The 20,039-nt window shown below is 53.0% G+C and overlaps 1 protein-coding gene across 3 annotated transcripts in view; it reads left to right on the forward strand.

Annotated features, from left to right (window-relative positions):
• Window positions 1-20,039, forward strand: part of TTC28 (tetratricopeptide repeat domain 28) — a 569,569-nt gene that overhangs the window by 514,252 nt on the left and 35,278 nt on the right. For all 3 annotated transcript variants that reach the window (XM_053927916.1, XM_053927917.1, XM_024567189.3), the window contains one exon: window positions 9,100-9,240. In XM_053927916.1, the coding sequence (XP_053783891.1) occupies window positions 9,100-9,240 (141 nt within the window). The remainder of the gene's footprint in view (window positions 1-9,099; window positions 9,241-20,039) is intronic.

Here is a 20,039-nt window from a genome sequence, read left to right on the forward strand (position 1 = left end):
CTTCACATTGTGCCTATGGGCGATCCTAGCACACTTTTCTTTAATGTGCAGCTCACACTCTTCCTACCCACTGGCTCATGCTGGCCTGCTCGCCTGTGTGCCCCACCAGTTTGAGTGATGCCAGGACCACTTGGCAGCTGTGCACGGCTCTCTGCAGTAAGGACACATAGGTCTCTGAGCATGCCTATTCCTCTCCCCCCACAACGATCTTCTCAAATGACTGCTTAAACCAAAGAGGAGGTTATAATAAGGTTATGGGGATGAGGAGTCCCATGAAATCCAAGGGCAAGCTTGGAATGGAAAAGGGAAGCTATGGGGAGCTCCTGGGCCGCACAGGGCAATCTGGTTCTTATCATTGTTCAGCCACTTGGCTTTGCTCCTCCTACCGTAGACCTCCAGTCTGCAACTGGAGACTCAAAACGCTCCCTGCTTAGTCCTAGAGTGGGAAAATGGCCACACTAGACAGCTCTTTCGCTCACACAAGCTGGCAGAGCTGGCCATAGGGAGACATTCTCAGCAATCCCAGAATTCCAGAGCACAGATTTTGTGGAAAGGAATCTCGCTCTGCTTGGGGCAGATGTCCACCACTAGTCCAATCAGCAGTGGGGTCATCAAGTATCAATTTGGCACTGGGAACTCGCCTCTCTGACCCTGTGGGTCCAGGAGGCAACTTCTAGTTGTAGAATCTTCATGTTCAGGGCAGAGGCCCCCAAACTGCCTACTCCACCACTGCCTTCTTTCATCCTGAAGATGTGCATAGCCTGTACCCTGCTTTAGAGCCTCGTACCGGCATCTCTGTTTCTGGGGTTCTTCTCCTTGTGAGACAACCCATGGAATAGGATGCTTTTGCTCCACTCTCCCTTTCCTTGCTGGCCCTAAAAGTAAGCTCCAGGCTCTTCTCATCTTAAAGGTTCACTACTTACAATCACTATGAAAAAACAGACAGGGACTGGCAAGTAATCCACATGGGAAATTTTCACAGGTCTCAGAAATCTGGAGTTCCCAAAGTCCCATGTCTTTTGTTTCTGGGACTCTTGCTTAGTGGCTTCTGGAATAAGTGGGTTATTTCAGGTGTCGGCCGACTGGCCATGCAGAGCCCAGTAAATGCCACTGGTACTTGTCGTCTGTGCATCTGCATATCTCCAAGACGTTCTCTGCTGCCCGGCTCTGGAGTCCTGCAGCGCAAGGCATTGGCCCAGTCAGACCGGCCTCCGCTGTCAGGAAGCCCAAAATGACGACAAGCAGTGGCAGCAAATGAACTCACTTTTACTTCCTCATGTTTTGTCAATTGTAAAGAGGTCTTTGCTTTGAAAGAAGGGGCATTTTTCTGTTTTCAATCTGATTCCATCAGGCCTGGGCCTGCTGGTGTAGGAGCCGCCCCACTGCCTTGCACACTGGAGCTGAGAATGGGGCTGCTCGCCTGTTGTTGCTGGTTTCAGGGTTGCAGTTGGTGGGTCTTTGGCAACAAACTGGTTATCGGTGCAAAAGAAGCCTAGAGAAGGGGGCGGGGGAGTAGACTAGAAGAAAGAGTGAAGTAGCGAGGGGATGTTGAGACATAAATAAAAGTGTGCCTGTGTGGAGCTCCAGTCGCAACTGTCAGAGGGATGATGAAGAGTGTGCACGGGGAGAGATCTGGCCATGCTTGCACACGAATCCTCTCCAGAGCCTCCTGCCAAGCCCTGTCCCCGAGAACGGGATGAGCTCTGGCATGGCTCTGTGGGGCTTGATTCACGGGCCGTTTCCATCTCTCTGGGGAAGCTGCATGTGAACAGCCTTTTGGAGCCTGCCTCTGGTGATGGCATGATTTATATTCCCCAGAGCAGGCAGGGGCTGGACTTCTCCCAGGTTCTCAGGAGCAGATGCTGGCGGGGCAGGTGGGCACGTGGGAGTCTGCTGGACTCTCCAGTCCCCACTCAGCCCCTCACCACGATCCATGCTGCCGTCCTGCACTTAGGCCAGCTTACGCGGACTTTTTCATTTATTTAGGGTAAATAAATTCATTTCTTCAGGAATGGAATTGCTGGGTCCTATGGTGAACACATATTTCATTTTATAAGAAACTGCAAAGTAGTTTCTGGAATAACTATACTTTTTTTAAAAAAGTTTTTTATTGTTGTTCAATTACAGTTGTCCCCATTCGCCCCCACCATTATTCTCCCTGCCCTACCCACCCCCCGCCTTCCACATTCAGTCCTCCCCCATCCTGTTGTCTTTGTCCCTGGGTCCTTTGGACATGACCCTTCACTTGAACAACTATACTCTTTTACATGTCCACGCCTGATATTGTCAGCATTTTAAAAGTTGAGCCATGCAGGTAGATGTGTTCTGGTATCTTGTTGTGGTTTCAATTTGCATTTCTCTAATGACTAATGACACTGAACATCTCTTTTCATGTGCTTGTCTGCCATCTTTATATTGTTTGGTGAAATGACTGTTCCAGGCTTATGCTCATTTTTTAAATTGAGTTGTATATTTTCTTATTGTTGAGTTTGAAAGTTTTTTGTATGTTCTGGATATAAGTTCTTTGGCAGATAAGTGGTTTGCAAATATTTTCTCTAGTCTATAGCTTGTCTTTTTCATCTCTTAACAGTGCCTTTCACAGAGCAAAAGTTTTTAACTTTTATGACATCAGCTTTATCGATTATTTCTTTATGGATATTGCTTCTGGTGAAATGTCTAAGAAATCTGTCACCCCAGGTCAAAAAGTTTCTCCTATGTTCTCCTATGTTTTCTATGAGTTTTATAGTGTTACATTTTTATATTTGGATCTGTGGTTCATTTTGAGTTAATTATAAGGTGAGAGGTTAAATCTGTGTTTCATTTTACGAGGTTAATTTTTTTTTGCATACAGATGTGCAGTTGTTCCCAAGCTATTTTTCTATGTGTGCACATATATACATATGCACGTGTGTACATATCTATGTATGTACGTATGTACATATGCATGTGTGCACCCATCTATGTACATACGTACATATGTATTGTTCGTGCACAGTTGTCTCCATTTTCTCGCCACCACCTCCCCACCTCCCCACCTCCCACCCTCAATCCTTCCCCCTTTGGCTTTGTCCGTGGGTCCTTCACACATGTTCCTTGACTACCCTTTCCCTTCTATCCCCTGTTATCCCCCTCCCCCCTCCCCTCTGGTTTCTGTCAGTTTGTTCTTTATTTCAGTGTCTCTGGTTCTATTTTGCTTGCTTGCTTGTTTTGTTCATTAGGTTCCACGTATAGGTGAGATCATATGGTATTTGTCTTTCATTGCCTGGTTTATTTCACTTAGCATAATGCTCTCCAGTTCCATCCATGCTGTCGTGAAGGGTAGGGGCTCCTTCTTCCTTTCTGCTGTGTAGTGTTCCATCGTGTAAATGCACCAGTTTTTTGATCCACTCATTTACTCCCAAGCTATTTATTGAAAAGACTACCCTTCCTCTATTAAATTGCCTTTGCACCTTTGTCAGAAGTTAATTGGCCATCTTCAGGTGAGTTTATTTTCGCACTTTATTCTGTTCCACCGCTCTGCATGTCTATACTTTCTCTGATGCCACATTAGGAAAAGTGTAGACTTAGGAAAAGTGTAGACACACAGTAAGTCTTAAAACCTGGCAGTGTCACTCCTCCTGCTTCATTCTACTTCAAAATCATTTAATCTCGTCTAGTTCATTTGCCTTTTCATATAAATTTTAGACTCAGCTTCTCAATAACTACAAAAATTTCTTGATATTTTTATTGGAATTATGATAAACTTATAAATCAATTTGGGGAAAATGCTGTCTTTGTTGAGTCTTAAAATCCATGATCATGGTATGTCTCCATATTCTTACATATTTTTTTTTGGTCAGCATTTTGCAGTGTTCAGCATACAGCTCCTGTACATGTTTTGTTAGATTTATATCTACGTATTTTATTTTTGGAGCTATTACAGGTAGGATCATTTTTAAAACTTCAGTTTGCAATTGTTTTTTACTAATACATACAAATCTTGACTTTTGTGTGTTGGTCTTGCGTCCTGTAACCTTATGAAACTCACTCAATGGTCCTAGGGGTCTTTCTGCATGCTCCTTGGCTCTTCCACTTAGACAGTCCCGTCTTCTGTGAACAGAGTTTATTTTCCTCCTTTCCAGTCTGCATGCCTTTTATTTTCTTTTGTTTCTTTGCACTGGCTAAAACTTCCAGTACTGTGTTCAATATGAATGATATGAGCTGACGTATTAACCTTGTTTACATATGATGTTAGCTGTAGACTTGTTACAGCTGCTCTTTATCAGGCTGACAAAGTTCTTTTTTTATTCCTAGTTTGCAAGATTTTTACTCTTCACACTCCTCAAATAGCAGCTCCATGCAGCCCATCCAGGGTTCATAGTTGTCTTCATTGGGAAAGATGGGATGGACTGTGCTCACTCCATTTTTCCTGCAATCAGAACCTGGTGTATCAGGATATTTATAAAAACATTTAATAACATTTTTTGAGTGAACCAAATGAATGAGACATCAAACAGTTGGTCCTGACTTTTCCCCTGAGCATCAGACCTGGAGTTCTAATGATCTCCAGGCCTTCTGGAAGGAAGAGTGCCTAAATAATTGAGTCAACATCTGCATACTTGGCATTTCCAACTATATGTCCTGTCTGCACATTCAGCTTTTCCAAACTGAACATTCCTCTTCTGCCTAAGACCAACTTGTACTTTTGGTTTCTCTATTTGCCACCGGTTGCCCATCTGCCATATTTCACCTGCTAGTTGTCTTTTACCATCTCCCTTCCGTGAGTTTCCCAGGCAGATAAGTCCTTCTGGGGGTGACATTTCTCCTGTCAGTTCCCCCTTTCTCGTTCTCAGACTGATGGGAGAGCTGGCCCAACCACAGGACGAGCCAGAACCATTGCTGGTGACAATAGAGACCAAAAAATGGTGAGGAATGAGGAAGGTGGGGTTAGAGGCAGGCTTGCCTGTTTGCAGATAGGGAATGGGAGCTCAGGGCAGAAGAGGGAGCCTCTGTCCAGATCTCAGAGTCAAGGCCTTATGGAAAACTTGCCTCACTCAACATATGAGTGAGACCTTAGCACGTTACTATGTTAACACAACAATAACTCCTGAGACAGGGACTTCTTACAGGTGTGAGGGGCCAGTTAGGCTTTATTGAGCTTGACCCTGGGCCTTTAGGGTTGCTTCTGAGCAGGTGCTGGTGCTAACTACCTAACTCTTCTCCCCCCACCCTTTTTAACTGGCATTCTCCACTCTGGTCCGGTTGACTATATCCCAAAGAGCAGCCCTGAGCCTGCCGCCTCCCTCTTCAGAGGCCTGGACTGACAGCTCTCAACTGCCTTCCAAGTTCAAGGCCCCCCCTCCACAATTATCTCCACTTTCTTTCCCACTCTTACCCTCTGCTCCAACTCAACTTGGCTATTCTCTTGGCCCCAAATAGCCCCCACACTGTCTGACCTCCACAACTTTGCTCATACCATTCTGTCTGCCTGGAAGCACCACCCCTGCCCCTCCCATCTTTACCTGTCAAAGTTGTGTCCCTCAAAATGCCTCTCAGATGCAGCTCATTCCAGGAAAGCTTGTCTGCCCTCCCTGTGCTTCGTCAGTCCCTTAGCCTGTACTCACTAGTCGTGTAATGCGACCCTCTTCTGCTTAGCCCCTGCTGTCCTTCCACGTGGGCCCCACTCAGCAATCGTTGCTGAATGGAAGTGAGTGGAAGCAGGGCCTGTGGTCATCAGACTAGGTGACACACTGTCTCTAGACAGTCTCTCCGAGGAAGGGAGTGGGGCTGGGAGGACCATGAGTGGCAGGGCGCTCTTGGGATCCCTCCTGTGTGCTACAATCTGATGAGCTTTGTTCTGTAGAAGGGAGATTCCCTTATCTGTGTCATTGCCTGTTTATTTTTCTCTTGAATGTTAACACTTTGAAGGGTCAGAAAGCAGGAAACAACCCCATTTGGCGTGAGGCTTGGAGGGCTCAGTCTGAGGCGCCTGCGAGAGTGGGACTGCAAGACAGGGGAGGCCGATGCCAGTTCCAGACGGTTCTTCTTCCCTTTGCAAAGCCCTGAATGACAAGCAGATTCCCCAGCTCCAAGCAGGCAGTCACATTCAGATGATAAATGTGTCCCTGGACAGAGGAGCTTGTTGAGCGATATTTACCAGGGTCTCTGTGAAGGGCCCTCGGCTCCCAAGGGAGCATTTCAAGCCTTTAGCTGCTCAGCTGTTCAGTTGACGCCTGTGGAGTGGTGAGAGGAATAAAACCTCGTTCCCCGCTCTCCAGCAGGGTGGAAGCCATGGCAATTTGTTTAGGTGCTCCAAAGTGTCTTGGTTTCTCTTGCTTCCTGTATTCCCCTTCCCCACTCCCCTAGTCAAACCTCAGCAGAGAGAGACATGGGCTGTGTGAGAAGCTTAGAGCCTTAACGTGGGAGGGTGGGGAAGTCAGTGCCCAGACCTGGCTCTCCCTCTTCGTGTCCTCGGCCAAGTTCCTTGGTTTCTCCACACCCCAGTCTCCTCAGAAATAAGATCGGGACGATAAGAACTGCCATGCAGGCTTGTGAGAGAAAATGAAGTCTGTGTACAAATACCTTGCACATTACACAGTGATCTCTGGCATGTCATTCATTCATTGAGTAATTCCTTACGGCATACCTACTGTGTGCTGAGCGTGCCAGGTGCTTTGCTGGGTTGGAAGCGTTGTTTCCAGACAATGTGAGGAGGAGAGCAGCCTTTACCAGCCATCGGCATGGCTCTGGGTGAAGTCTTGCCGAGCTCCGAGAACCTTGGTAGTGGCTGAGTCTTTACAAGGATATGGCTGAGTCGGGACCCTGGTGCCTCGTTACCGGGTGTGTTAGTCCAGGTTCTCCAGAGAAACAGAACCAACAGCACACACACACACACACACACACACACAGGGATTTATTATAAGGAATTGGCTCACATGCTTACGGAGACTGAGAAGTCTCAAGGCTGCAGTTGGCGAGCTGGGGCCCCAGGAGAGCCAATGACGTAAGTTCCAGTCCGAGCCCATGTCTGAAAGCAGGAGAAGATCGATGTCCCAGCTCCTAGACAGTTAGGCAGAGAGGAACTTCTCAAACCCTGCTCTGCCTTTTTGTTCTGTGCAGGCCCTTGTAGGCTGGATGAGGCCCACCCACGTCGGGGAGGGCACTTTGCTTCTCAGTGTACTGATTCAAAGGTTAGTCTCATCCAGAAAGATCCTCACAGACACACCCAGAATAGTATTTAATCAGATGTCTGGACACCCTGGGCCCAGTAAAATGAACAGCAACAGCAACAAAAGTACCATCGCACCAGGGTTGCCCTGGCTGGTGTAGCTCAGTGGATTGAGCTCAGGCTGTGAACCAAAGGGCTGCCAGTTCGATTCCCAGTCAGGGCACATGCCGGGGTTGCAGGCCAGGTTCCCAGTAGGGGGCATGAGAGAGGCAACCACACATTTATATTTCTCTCTCTCTCTTTCTCCTTCCTTTCCCCTCTCTGTAGAAATAAATATAATCATAAAAAAAGTGCCATCACACCAGGGTTGATGTTCACATGGAATATTTGGGTTTACTAGGCAGTTTCACACTCTGTGTCTCATTTGACTCCATACTGACCCAGTAAGGGTCTCATTACCCTTCTCTGCCGTGTAATCCTGATGTCACAGGCCCACCACCTTGGCTGTTTGAAGCAGATCGTGTCTACCTTAAACCTCAATCTTGATGTAAGAGCCTCTTCCCTCTGGGCAACAGAAGGCCCATTCCTTTCCAGATCCCACTTGTCCAGCATGTGGGCTTGCACATCTGTCTGTCCTCTGCCTCCGGTGTCCTGGTGCTCCCCACCCTTCCACACGGGCCCTGAGTCAGCAGGGAACTTTAAATGAAGTGGTCATGCTGGCTGAGAGTTGTCTTTGGGTCAGATGTCATCATCATTTCCACAGCATCCGAATGGAATCATCATGCTGGAGGAGGGGAAGCTCTACACAAAGGTCTGCCTTTGCTGACCCCGGCAGGCTGTGATGCACGGCGAGGAAGGGGGGGGGAGGCGCAGGTGGTAGCGCGCCCCCCCCCCGCCCCCGCCCCAACACACATGCTCCTGTGGCGTCTGTCTTGGTATCAGAGGCTCATAATGCAGAGCTTTTCCGTTTAATAAGCCTTTGTCATTTTAATAATACTGATGAATCAGGGCACTCCTGGGCATTTCTGTTTATTTAAAACCCATTGTGAGGTGTTCTGTTGTGTTTTGTCATAGGGGAAATGTGAATTTATTAATTCAAATAGTGTAACATCCCCGTGCTGAGCTTGGAAAATGGGCTCCAATCAGCAATGGTTCTCAAGCCCACATTCAGACAGTGGCTGCTCTATCTGACATGGCAGCCAGTGGTGCACATTCCCGTCTCTTCATCTGGGACAGGCCCTTGGGGCTGTGTATTCCCCAGGCCTAACGTGGAGCCTGGCGCCTAAGAGGCGCTTAAACAGTATTTCTGGAGTGGGATGGGCTGGAACTCGGGCTGCGAGGACTACCATACGGTCAGTCACACGCACCCGAGTTTTACCCCGAGGAGAGCGCTCTGCCAGACCACCACTCACTCCTTCCCAAAAGGTTGTCGAGTACCTAGAATGCGTCTGGCACACGCTAGGCCCAGGGAATGGGCGCTGGCTCCGGCACTGCTCCCTCCTGTAGGGCAGCAGTCCCCAGCCTTTTTGGCACCAGGGACCCTTTTGTGGAGGACAGTCTTCCATGGACCAGGGTGGAGGGGGGGTGGGTAAAGGGATGATCAAATGCACTACATTCAAGCTCACCCCCTGCTGTGGAGCCGGGTCCCTAACAGGACCAGACCACTACTGGTCCATGGCCCGGAGGTTGGGGACCCCTGCTGTAGAGAGTTCCCAGCCCCGTGGGAGTGACAGCCCAGAAACAACCAACCAGAGTCCATCTCAAACACTGGACGAAAGAGGGAAGAAGGCCATGGGGACAATAGGGAGGACACTGGATGACCTGGTTGCAGGGAGGCACTCAGTACTGCGGGTTCCTGGGGCAGAGGAGTGGCACGGGACCACGCAGTAGACTCCCGCGCTCAAGCTCACGCTGCCTCTCTCTGATTGGCTTTCTCCACACTTCTCCCACAGGGCCTGTGCCAGCAGTGAGACAGAAAGCGAGGCCGGGGACATCATGGACCAGCAGTTTGAAGAGATGAACAACAAGCTCAACTCAGTGACTGACCCCACTGGCTTCCTCCGGATGGTGCGCCGCAATAACCTCTTTAACAGGTGAGTGTGGGCTCGCTCTCCCCGGCCAGGGCAGGGCAAGGCGCCATGAACGCAGGTAACATGCTTCAGGCTGCTGCTCCTTCCAGCTGGCTGGGCTTCTGGTCAGTGTCGTGCATTTGCAGAAGTGAGGGTGACACTGCCACAGCCCCATATTCCGCAGGGCCTGGACCTCACGGCATCGAGTCAGGTGAGAAATTGGCGCAGGCTTGATGTGACAGTCTGCGCTTGGCTGTGACGGGAGGCAGTTGCCCCTTCTTCGCAGCACTGTGGGTCTGACTTCTAAATACCAGGTGGAAGCCGGACAGAGTAGCGTTGCATACTTCTCTGCCAGCTGATGTTGGGGACTTCTGGGCTTGGGCGCCTATGTTGACCCTCCTGGCCTGAGGCTGAGGGCAGCCAGCGAGAGTCAGGATGCCGGCATTGCTGGAGGAAGCACTTGTCCAGGCCCAGGCCCCTGTCCGCCCTCGAGGCCCCATCTCCCTAATACTTGACCAAGTAGGTGTTAGTGGTTTGAGAGGAGTTGGTGTTTAAATGGCCAAGCGGCACAGCCCCACATCTTTTCATTGGGGGCCACAGCTGAGCTGAGTCTGGAAAAACGGGGGCAGCCAACTGGGTTGAGGGGCACCTGTTCTGCTGTCATTTGGTTGCCTGGCAACAACCTGGGAGTTACATTTGTGTAGACTTTCCAGAAAGATACCTGGGACTCTCTCAGGTCTCTGCCACATCCCAAGGGCCTGATTTTAAAGGGCAGCAGGTTGAGCCTGGAACACAGGAGGGAAGTGGTGGAGCTCCGGGTGGAGGCAGCCTCTGCCTGGTGGCCCTGCTGTCCCTGCTCCAGACCCTGGCTTCCTCTCGTTATTGTGCTGTCGGAGTGACAAATGTGTGTTTACCTTCCCAGGGGCGAGTGGAATGGGATGGGAGCCAGTGGCCAGGGATGTAGGAACTGGCAGCTTGGTTGAAAGGAAGCCAAAACTTTAAGCTGGTTCATGCCCAGTCCCTCCTCCTTTCCTACTCCTGTAACAGGTGTCTCTCAGGGACACAACCAGGTGGAAGGAGGCACGGGAGTGCCTCCTGGGCCACTTCCTCCTGGGCCAGTTTCTCCGCTCTGCCAGGTGATGGGGTTCATGGTGTAAACTCAAGTAGGGAGGGCTCAGGGCTCAGGTTCGGGCCTTGCTGGATGCCAGCTGTGGGACACTGGGCAGGTGAGAAACCTCCTACTGTGCAGTGTTCCCTTAACATGGAAATTAAAGGAGTTAATGTCTAAATAACACTTTGACCAGCTTCCTAATGCATAGAAGGCATTGCACACATGTGGCTTTCTACTGGGAAGGACAATGCTGAATTTGAATTCTTAGGAGAATGTGGGTGGATAAACCTGGAAGGATGAAATTTGTGTGCACTTGTGCAGCAGGTGACAGCCACCTTGGGTTGTGGCCTCACCTGCCCTTCCGCCTCCTGCCCCACCTCATGTCCTTTACATGAGCGAGTCCCAAAGGCAGGCCCTCAGATGTCCGTGACCTACCTGATCACAGGTGCGCCAGCAGTCAGGAGCCCCTCCCCTGGGCTTCAGGCACCACAGCAGGCAAGGGTCAAACCAGGTGCACCTGGTCCTAGCTTTCATCCCTGGATGGGAGGCAGTGTGAATTTTGGATCATGTAGTTGCTCCTTTTGGGAAAAATTTGTCCTTTTGTGCAGTGCTGAAGTAGGTCCTGTGAGCACAATACTCTGGATTAATTTATTGGTTCATTTAAACAATGTCAGCAGTGCCCAGTGGCCAGGCTGAGGACTGGGCCAGCCTGAGGCTGGGTGGGGAGCAGCCAGGCCACAGCCCTGGGGCCTGGGCCTCGCTGCCCACCTGCTTTGCACCTAGTCGTCTCAGCAGGGTCTCACACAGCTCCGGGCCTTGGGACTGCCCTCAGGAAAGAGAAAGGTTGAAAGTGGTCTTTGCAGACCCTTCCAATCCTGACGGTCTGGAGCCTCCTGAGGGCAGGTTGGGGGAAGGGGAACGCCCGAGTTCTTTCAGCTTTAACAGAGCGAGCAGTAAGGCCCAGACAGGCTGCCATGCCGTGTGCTCTCTGACACTTTCTTACAAGCCCAGGAAGAGGGGGCTCTGACTGCCGTCCAAGGGGAGCAGAGCCACTGGGGAACCACAGAGGCAGAATCATCCTCATCAGTTGGGATGGAGGCGGGGGTTCCTTCCAAACTTCCAGTCCAGCCTTGCGTCTCACAGCTGAGGGGCACATTCGGGCTCGGGAGGGTAGAGACCTGCCCAGGATCTGGTGCCAAAGCTGGGTTTCAGGTTGTGCCCCCCAGTTGTCCTGCCTGCCTGCACCTTCCCACCTGGATACCAGCCATGTGTGCTCCCCTACGTGCATGGGGCCCCAGGCCTCCCTCCCTGCCCCTTCCGTGTCCAGGGATCTCTGCCCTGAGGAACAGGACAGCCAAGTAGTGGCTTTTCTTTAGACTCCTGGTACTGACTGTGGTGGGCAGAGTGCTCATCCCTTGCAGGCCACAGAGTCAAAGAGGAAGCAGCCGAGCGCACAGAGCCGAGCAGGCTCTGGGGCAGCACCGGCTCCCAGTGCGGGGCTCTCCAGCTCAGCCGTCCGTCCGTGGGTTCCTTGGCCCTGTTGTTCTGGGCGGTTTGCTGGACTGCTTTGGTGATAAGGCTGCCACAGCTGATGTGACTGAAGTGAGCCTTGGCTTTAGAGATCTCTCTCCTGCCACTGCAGGACTTGGTCTTTGTTCTGCCTTTGCCTTTTAGTCTCTGCAACCACTGCTTTTCTTCTTGCCTGTTCACTTGGGCAGAAAACACATTTGTGTGCTGAGCCCAAGGCAGGTCCCACTGGTGAGAAAAACAAGGGTTCTTCTTTCGTTTAGTACCCTGGCCCAGGATGGGCCCTGTGGGGCAGAGCAGCAGCCCTCAGAAAGGCCTCTGCCTCTTGTCCCTGCAGAACACTTTGGAAGTAATGCTGAGGGCTGGAAGGCGCGTGTGTGTGTGTGTCTGAACCTGGGGGCAGTTGGCAGGTCACAGTTGCTGCAGAAAAGAAGAAAAAGGATGGGACAGGCTTTCAACTGTACCTGGACTCTAGCGCCCAGGATGGTACCTTGGCATTGAAGGCGCGCCCATCTGGAACCCATTAGGACCAGTGTCCCCGAGCAGTGTTCTGACCCCTGTGCCACCACTGCCACGACAGGCACCCTCGGTCTCTACTTGTCACCTCTGGCTGCATGGGTGAAGTGACATGGACAGGGCCCCCCTGCTGCCCAGAGATAAGCGGCCAGAGCTGGAACAGAGGGTAAAGAAGTGCTAAGTCCCCCATTCTAAAGGGAGGCGCCACAACAAGGCCAGAGCCCTCCTTCTGGTCTCTGCGACCTGCTGCTAGGACCTGGGCCACATTCCCTGCCCCTAAAAGAAGACTGGGTTGGGAAACTCGCACCTGGGATTCCTTGGTCTAGTTGGGGGTCCTCCAAGAGCATCAATCACAAAGATTGGGGGTCCTGAAAGAAGAGGAAAGAGGCATCACACTCATGCAACCAGCCTCCCATGACTGGTGCAGGGACAGAAGAGATTAAAGAGAGAAGCCTTGCAAGAGCGGTCCCACCGTGGCATGGTCTGCATGCCCCCATCCAATGTGGTACAGATGTGTGCCTTTCCCAATGGGCAGGGCACACGGGCTCAGCCACTTGCTGGTTCTCCTCACTCAGAAGGCTGCCTGCTGTGAAGAGGACCTCAGCAATAAGACAGGTGGGGTGTGTAGCCTGTGGCTGGACTGGGGGACAGGACAGCCAGAGCTGGCTGCCCTTGTTGAGGGGGGAGAGGCACTTGGGAAAGCCCCTGCAGGGTCCTCAGAAGCCAGGGGGCACGTGGAGGCATAATAACAGTGCTTGCCTTCCTCTCCCCACACTCCATCTGCCCTCAACTCCAAAGTCAAGCCCTAACAGTGGGGAGGGAGGAGTGCTCCCAGAGCCTACCTGTTCTCCAAAATCCGTGAGCAGAAGTCTGGCCTGCAGTGGAGGTAGGAGGGGATGTGGCATGTGCTGCACAGGAGGATGGGACGACTTCTGCCCGGGATCCCTCAGGGCCTGGGGAAGAGCAGTGACTGGAGCGAAGTAAACCTGTCCCCTCAGGGTCAGCCCAGCAAGCAAGCTGGAACCCATGCAAGACTTCCCCTCCCGCTCACTCTGTGTGTATGTGCGTGTGTGGGTGTCTGCGTGGGTGCGTCCGCATCGGGCCTGCCCCCAGTCCACCCTGAAGCAGCCGCACAGTGCCACCAAAGTCCACCGTAGGCCGGGGCAGGGGGCAGGGGGCTGGGGGCTGTACAGACGCTGTTCTGTGTATCTGGTGCTTGCAGGTCTAGGCACTTTCCTGTGTTGAGGCACAGAGAGGGGAGAAGCCTCAGGCTCCGGGGCCAGACAGACCTGTACTTGAAAGCTGGCTCTCCCTTTGGTTAGTGGGTGGCCTTGAGCCACGTACCCTTTCATCGGACCATGGGGATAAAGAGGCCCGTGGGTAGAGCTGTGATGAGGACGCACTGACTGTGCTGATGGACAGAGAGGCCCTGCTGTGCACTGAGTGGCTTCTTTCTCTCCCCACTCAGGTCCGAGGTTTCCATGGCATGGGAGTGGGTGAATCAACCACTTTTTGAATCAGATTTTTACTCCAAAACCCGACTGAATAGCTTGATGATTCCTCCCTTACAACCTCTCTCTGGCCGCCAGATACCAGAAAGCCTTTGAATAAATGCAGGCCAATGATCTGATTGGATATCAGTTACACCCACAGCTCTGGCCCTGAGTGTTGAGGTTCTGTACTCGATTCTGCCTGGTGTCCTGCCAGCCCTGTCCTCTGCTCTCTGTTGGTGGCCCCGAGGCTTCGGGCCAAGATTCTGTCTGCTCTCCTGCTAGCCCCACCGAGAGGCCTGTGTTCCCTTCAACCCCGTCGGGGCCAGCCCTCCTGGTGGTGATTCTGGGCAGGAGCCTTCCCTGCCCACAGCAGCTACATAGGTGTGCCCAGTCACTGGGCCCTCAGCAAGAGTCCCTGTCCCCTCTGGGACCCCTGCCTGTCCCCACGTGCTGCCTTGAGCCACCCACCAGGTTAACAGACCCCTCATGTGCCAGCACTCTGCTTTCTGCTCCCCTCCCCTCCCCCGCTGTTCTTCTTTCCAGGCAGCACAAATGCAGATGTGAGGTGTGACAGGAAGAAGTGTATCAGAAGTCACTTTAAAATCACACCCATCTGGTGTTGACAAGTTCATTCCAAGTGCAATAGGGTTCTCCATAGGTTGCTTCTATGTATCGAGCTTGCCAATATATTTTAAGGTCTGTTTAAATAATGTTTTCTTTACCACTTGTTTATTTGTTCACTTTCTTGCTCCACAACTTAACAGTTTACAAAACATAAAAACGCCACCAGATCATATGAAAAAATAAATAAATGATGAGAAAACCAAGGAAAAAGTGTAGGTAGAAAAGAGGGAGTGAAGTTTATATATAAAACAGGTGTGGTTAGCACTGCAGGAGGCAGGCACAGATTGGACCCTGAGATTTCCCAGCAGCCAAGGCGGAGAGGGCAGCAAAGCCACTGTCCGCCCTGACCCTGGCCCTGACCTACTACTCACAGTCTGTGCGCTAACAAAAGTCCCCAGGTGCTTCCCATGGAAAGTAAAGTTGGAATTGAAGCTCCTCCCCCTGCACTCCCCACAGCCATTATTGGGAGTAGATTTTTCCTTCTCCGAAATTCTCTGGCGCTTTTTCTGTCTCAATCTGTCTCATGAGGAGCCACGGCCTCTTGTCTCACTTTTCCATGGTGTGTATCCATGTCCTCTCACCTCCCCCGCTGCGCCCTCACCCACGGCCCAGTCATGTCTGATTTCTCTCCAGTCCCCAAGGTGCTTCACACTGTCCCTTGTGTTAAGCAGGTGCGCACACTTGCTCACTTTTGGAAGGAGGGAGGGAAGGGGAAAGAAGGAAGGACGGTTGGTCGGGATTGAGACAGACATTATAAAGAACAGCGACGGCAATGATGCCGATGACAGGAATCAAACAGCGACAACCACCTGTTGATCCCTTACCAAGAACCCCGCACGGAGCTCAGGGCGCCGCGTGCATTGCCTCCGTCAGCCCCTGCAGCAGCCGTGAAGCATGCCATTACAGCCCCTTTTGAAGATGAGAGCACTGAGTGAGTCTCAGAGAGGTTGAGTTAGGTGCCAAGGGTCACACAGCTAGTGAGGGACAGAGCCAGCATTTGGATCCAGGTCTGTCAGTCTCCAAAGACAGGGTTCTAGCTGCCCCCACCCCTGCAGACTCCCATCTAACACCCCTGACAAATGATCACTTATCCTTTGTTCGAACTCCTCCAGTGGCAGAGAGCTCACTACCTCCTGAAGTGGGGCATTCTGTCTTTGGACCACACTGATTGATATAGCTCTGGAGGTTTTTTATGAGCCAGTGAATGAAATTCCACAGGTTTGCTTAGGGTGTTGGGTTGGGAGGGGTAGGCTGGGACCCACAAACTGCCAGCGGTCATCAGACTAGGTGACACGCCATCTCTCGACAGTCTCTCAGAGGAAGGCAAGTCCCTTTGGAAAGGGATTTTGCTGTATTTCTGGACATGCATCAGCTGTGTAGGCCACCATACACAGGGTCTTATCTTCTCTCCATCCCCAAGCACATGCTAAGCCCATCCCTCACTGATGCCCAGCTCTGGCCATCTGTCCGGGCCCCTAAGTGAGGCCAGCAGGTAAAGTCTGTGCGAGACTAGCCCGGGTGTCAGGCTTTTCCAGGTGACCATTTCCAGGTTTGGCCATGGAGCCTCATGCACATTACGGCCAAGAGCAGCTGGCCCCAGCAAGTGCCCTGGGCGGGCATAGGATGTGGCTGCTAGAGGAGGGCGGGCCCAGGCCTTCTAGATGTGCAGCCCTCGGTCGAGGCTGTGAACGTCCCCGCAAACACAGCATGCCTGGGAGAGCCTGAAAGCCAGGGGAGAGGAGCCCCATGTGGCCCAGACTCATCCCTTGTCTGGAGAGGGGCCCTGCGTGAGCCTGCCCAGCCTCAAGCCCTTTTCCCGAGCAGGGAGCAGACCCAGGGAACAGGCGCTTGGTAGTTACAGGAGGGAGCAGGCAGAAGGCGTCGACAGCTTATTGAGAAAGGGCTTAAAATGCAGCACCAGACAGCCTTCGCCCCCCAGAGGAGAGGCCCTAGTGTGAGGACGTTCATGGGGGAGAGCCGCTGAATGGCATCAGAGTCCTTTTCTCTCTCTCTCTTTTAGATTTCATTTATTTATTTTTAGAGAGAGGGGAAAGGAGGGAGAGAAACGTCGATGTGAAAGAGAAACATTGATTGGTCCCCAGTGGCTCTAGGCTTTGGGCTCCCCAGAGAACAGAGGCCCCCAGGCTGTCTGCTTCCTGTTGACTGACGTTTGAGGACCCTGCCCCTGCTATCCCAGCCTCAGGTGAGACGCTTCACTTTGAGTCCTGCTCCCTCACCGGCAACAGTGGAGGGGCCTGGGGTACTTCGTGGTGAGGATTCCAGTGATGTATGCGTGTCCCAGCCTAGGCCTGGCCCACACAGAAGATGCCCTGTATTGATTTGTTCCCTTTTGTCCCCTCCCTTATGGTCATCCAAAAGATGTCATGGCCCAATGTGCCCTGATGTGAGTATTCCTGGATCAGCTTATTCCATGGCCCTGTGTCCAGTCAGACGGGAAGGCCCATGAGCGTGGTGAGGAATTGAGATCAGGAGGGCAGGACATGGGAGAGAGCTAGGGAAGGAGAAGACGCTCCATGGCGGCCTTGGCTCTCCCGCCTGCAGCTCTCCTGTGTCTGGAGTCATGTTTGTTCATGGCCTACCAGAGTCTACCCCTCACAGTGCTGCCTGCTCCCAGGCTGAGGTACATGTGGGGGAAAGCCGCAGCCAGCCTGTCCAAAAGCTCTGCTGCCTCGCCATGCTTCCCGATTGTGCCCAGGTTGCTGGTTCCTCCCTCCAGACCGCAGAGACAGGTGGGACAGACTCTTGGGGCCAGATCTCTCTGAGCATCCCTGGAGTCCTCAGACTGGGGGGCCCCCTTTGCTAGTCTCACCTAAGGGGACATCGAGACCCTGCTCCTAGTTCCACCTGCTCCTTGAGGTGTCCAACTTGGAGTGTGAACACCCAGTAACCAACGTGTGTACTGCGACAGGGGCTCCCACACACTGCTCTCTGCACAGGGGCCCGTCTCCCTCCCGAACAGAGCCCCGTGGGAGCCAGAGGGCTGCAGTTCTGACTGAGACTGCCAACACGCACTCCTCAGGCCCCCACCGCGTCCCCTCCACCGAGCTTGTTCTGCTGGCAGGCACATCAGTCCCCAACATGGCCACATGTGAGCTGCGCCTGCCTGTGTGACTGCGCGTGGGGCCAGCACACCGGGTCTTCTGCAGGCCCAGCCCCGCTATAAATCTGCCTGCCCGGGAAGTAGCTCTCTTCCTCCCTGGAAGGAGATTCATGAGCAGTGGGTGCTCCCCAGGCCACCTGGTGTTTGTCACCCTCCCGGAGACATCAACTACACCCCGAGGCTCTGCCCTCCTCGGTGGCACTTCACACATCATCTCAGAGCTCTGCATTCCGGAGGAGCGGGGACCAGGCGGCTTCCCCTCTCCCGCCAGCTTCCCTCTCCCTGGACACGCGTCACTCCCTCTCCTTTTCCCACCACCACACAGATGGCCGTGCAGTGGAGAAAATGAGTGTTTCTCCAGAAGTAGATTAATAAACATCATCTGAGGAATGAGCTAATACAGACAATGTGGTGTGAGAAAATGCTGAGAGCTAGGCTGTCAATTAGCCGGAGAGGGTCCCTGGCCGCAAATGGATAGGCCTGGAGGGAAGTGAACTAGTGCCCCCTGCTGGAGCTGTGCGGCGGTGCAGCTGTGGGGGATCTGGAACCCCCGCCCTCCTTCCTGCTCTGCTGCTGCTGCTGCTGCTGCTGCTGCTGCTGCTGCTGCTGCGGTGGGCAGCAATGCCTGTGGTCCGCTCCACCCTTACAGACCCAGTAGCCCACAGGGCAGGCGTCAGAGGTGAGCACAGGCTTACAGGCTGCTCTGTGTGTCTGGAAGGTTGGGAAGGCACAGTGAGAGCCCTGCCCCGCCAGGTGGGAGGCCTGATGGTAGTTGTACATTTTGCTATCCTCTCCAAACCTTGGTTCCTTAACTGTAAAGGAGGAGCAACCCTGCTTCCTAAGGCCCTGAGACGGTGCTGTGGATGTGTCAGGGCTGGCTGGGGCCTGAACGGGAGCACAGTTCTTCCTGGGGTGCATTCTCCTACTGTGTGGGAAGCATTTCCACCTGTTTGAGCTCCCGTAGTGGGAAATGGAAAGCATGCTTCTTTTGTCTTAGAGTCCAGAGAGCCGAGGCAGAGAGAAGTCAGCCAGGCTGGAAGGCCCCCCCAGAAATCGAAGCGGTGTGATGACTGAGAGGTCCCGTAACCGAGGACCCCTGCCCCAATCCTATGGCCACCAGGATGGTGCCAGGAAGGAGCCAACTGTGTTTGCAAGGACATCCAGGAGCAGGTCACCCCACACTCCCATTCACACCTGTCAGCCACTGCCAGCCAGAGGCGTAGAGCTCAGAGGACTCACCGCCACTCAGCTGTGATTGGGGACCTGACCACAGGGCCTGCAGCGGTGGCACCCGCTCTCCCCGACGGTCAGGGTGCTGGGGGTGCGCTCGCAAGTGGCGCTCACATTAGGTGAGCGTGGGCAGGGCTGCAGCAGCGCACTCGGTCAGCAGAGGGTTATGATGGCTTCCTCGATGGGGTAAATTTTTAATTTTTTTAAACTTGAGGAGATCTACAGGGACTTTGGTTTAACCCCCTATTTGTTTAACAAGGAAAAGAGAGGCATAGGAAAGGGACGGGCCTCACCAGAGTCACACAGTCACATCCCCAGGCTCAGGGCTGAGCCGCTGACTGCTTGGCTGTTTTGAATTATTGAAGGCATCTTTAGGAAGACGTCTGGGCAGACGTACCCCAGGCACGAGAGCTGTAGTAGGTTACTGTCGGTGCTGCAGTGGAAATCAAAGCAACGCATGAAGGGGAGTTCCTTGACTGCAGTCTGCCCAGGTGGCGGTGGTGCCTCGTGCTTGTGGAGGTGAGGGCACAGATGGCCACCACCACGACCAGTGCAGGGGCGAGTCCGGCCTCTGCTCCTAGCCTGAGACCCTCCCCACACCTGTACCTCGGGAGGGCTCTGGGGTCCGGGGATCCTAAGTTGCTCTTGGCCTTGGTTTCCTGCCCTCCAGTTCTCTGCCTCTGAGCCTGCGATTCTGGGAGGGCTCACCAGTGGGCACAGCACCTGCTGCTGCTGTCGGGCCGAGGCCGGGGCAGCCAGTGCAGGGGCTGCCCGTGTGGAGAAACCAGACACACTGCCGCAGAACAGGGGGGAGCAGCAGGGGTGGGCCAGGGAGGGCCGCTGCCTGAGGCTGGGGCTGCTCGAAACAGGTGCCTCCACTATAGGGAAAAAAGAGTCTTAATGAAAAACAGCCTTTGACCTCAAATTATTGTTTCAGGTTGGCTGGGTTTTGTTTGTTGTTTTTTAATCACCAGCTGAGCATTTTCTGGGCTTTGTTTACATTGAAAAGGACATCTCCAGGGAGAGGTGCCTTCCGCTGAAGGGGAGCACAGAATGGAGGGGCAGACTCGGGGCTTCCCACCTGGCTAGTGCACAACGCCATGCACCTGGGTCCCGGGTTGTCAGGCAGCCTGGGCTGGGTGGGGTCAGTGCCCAGAAGCTGATGCTGCAGAGACAGTTCCTCTATGACCTGCCGAGCCTC

The sequence above is a fragment of the Desmodus rotundus genome, chromosome 7, assembly GCF_022682495.2.
Source record: "Desmodus rotundus isolate HL8 chromosome 7, HLdesRot8A.1, whole genome shotgun sequence".
NCBI classification, from domain to species: Eukaryota; Metazoa; Chordata; class Mammalia; order Chiroptera; family Phyllostomidae; genus Desmodus; species Desmodus rotundus.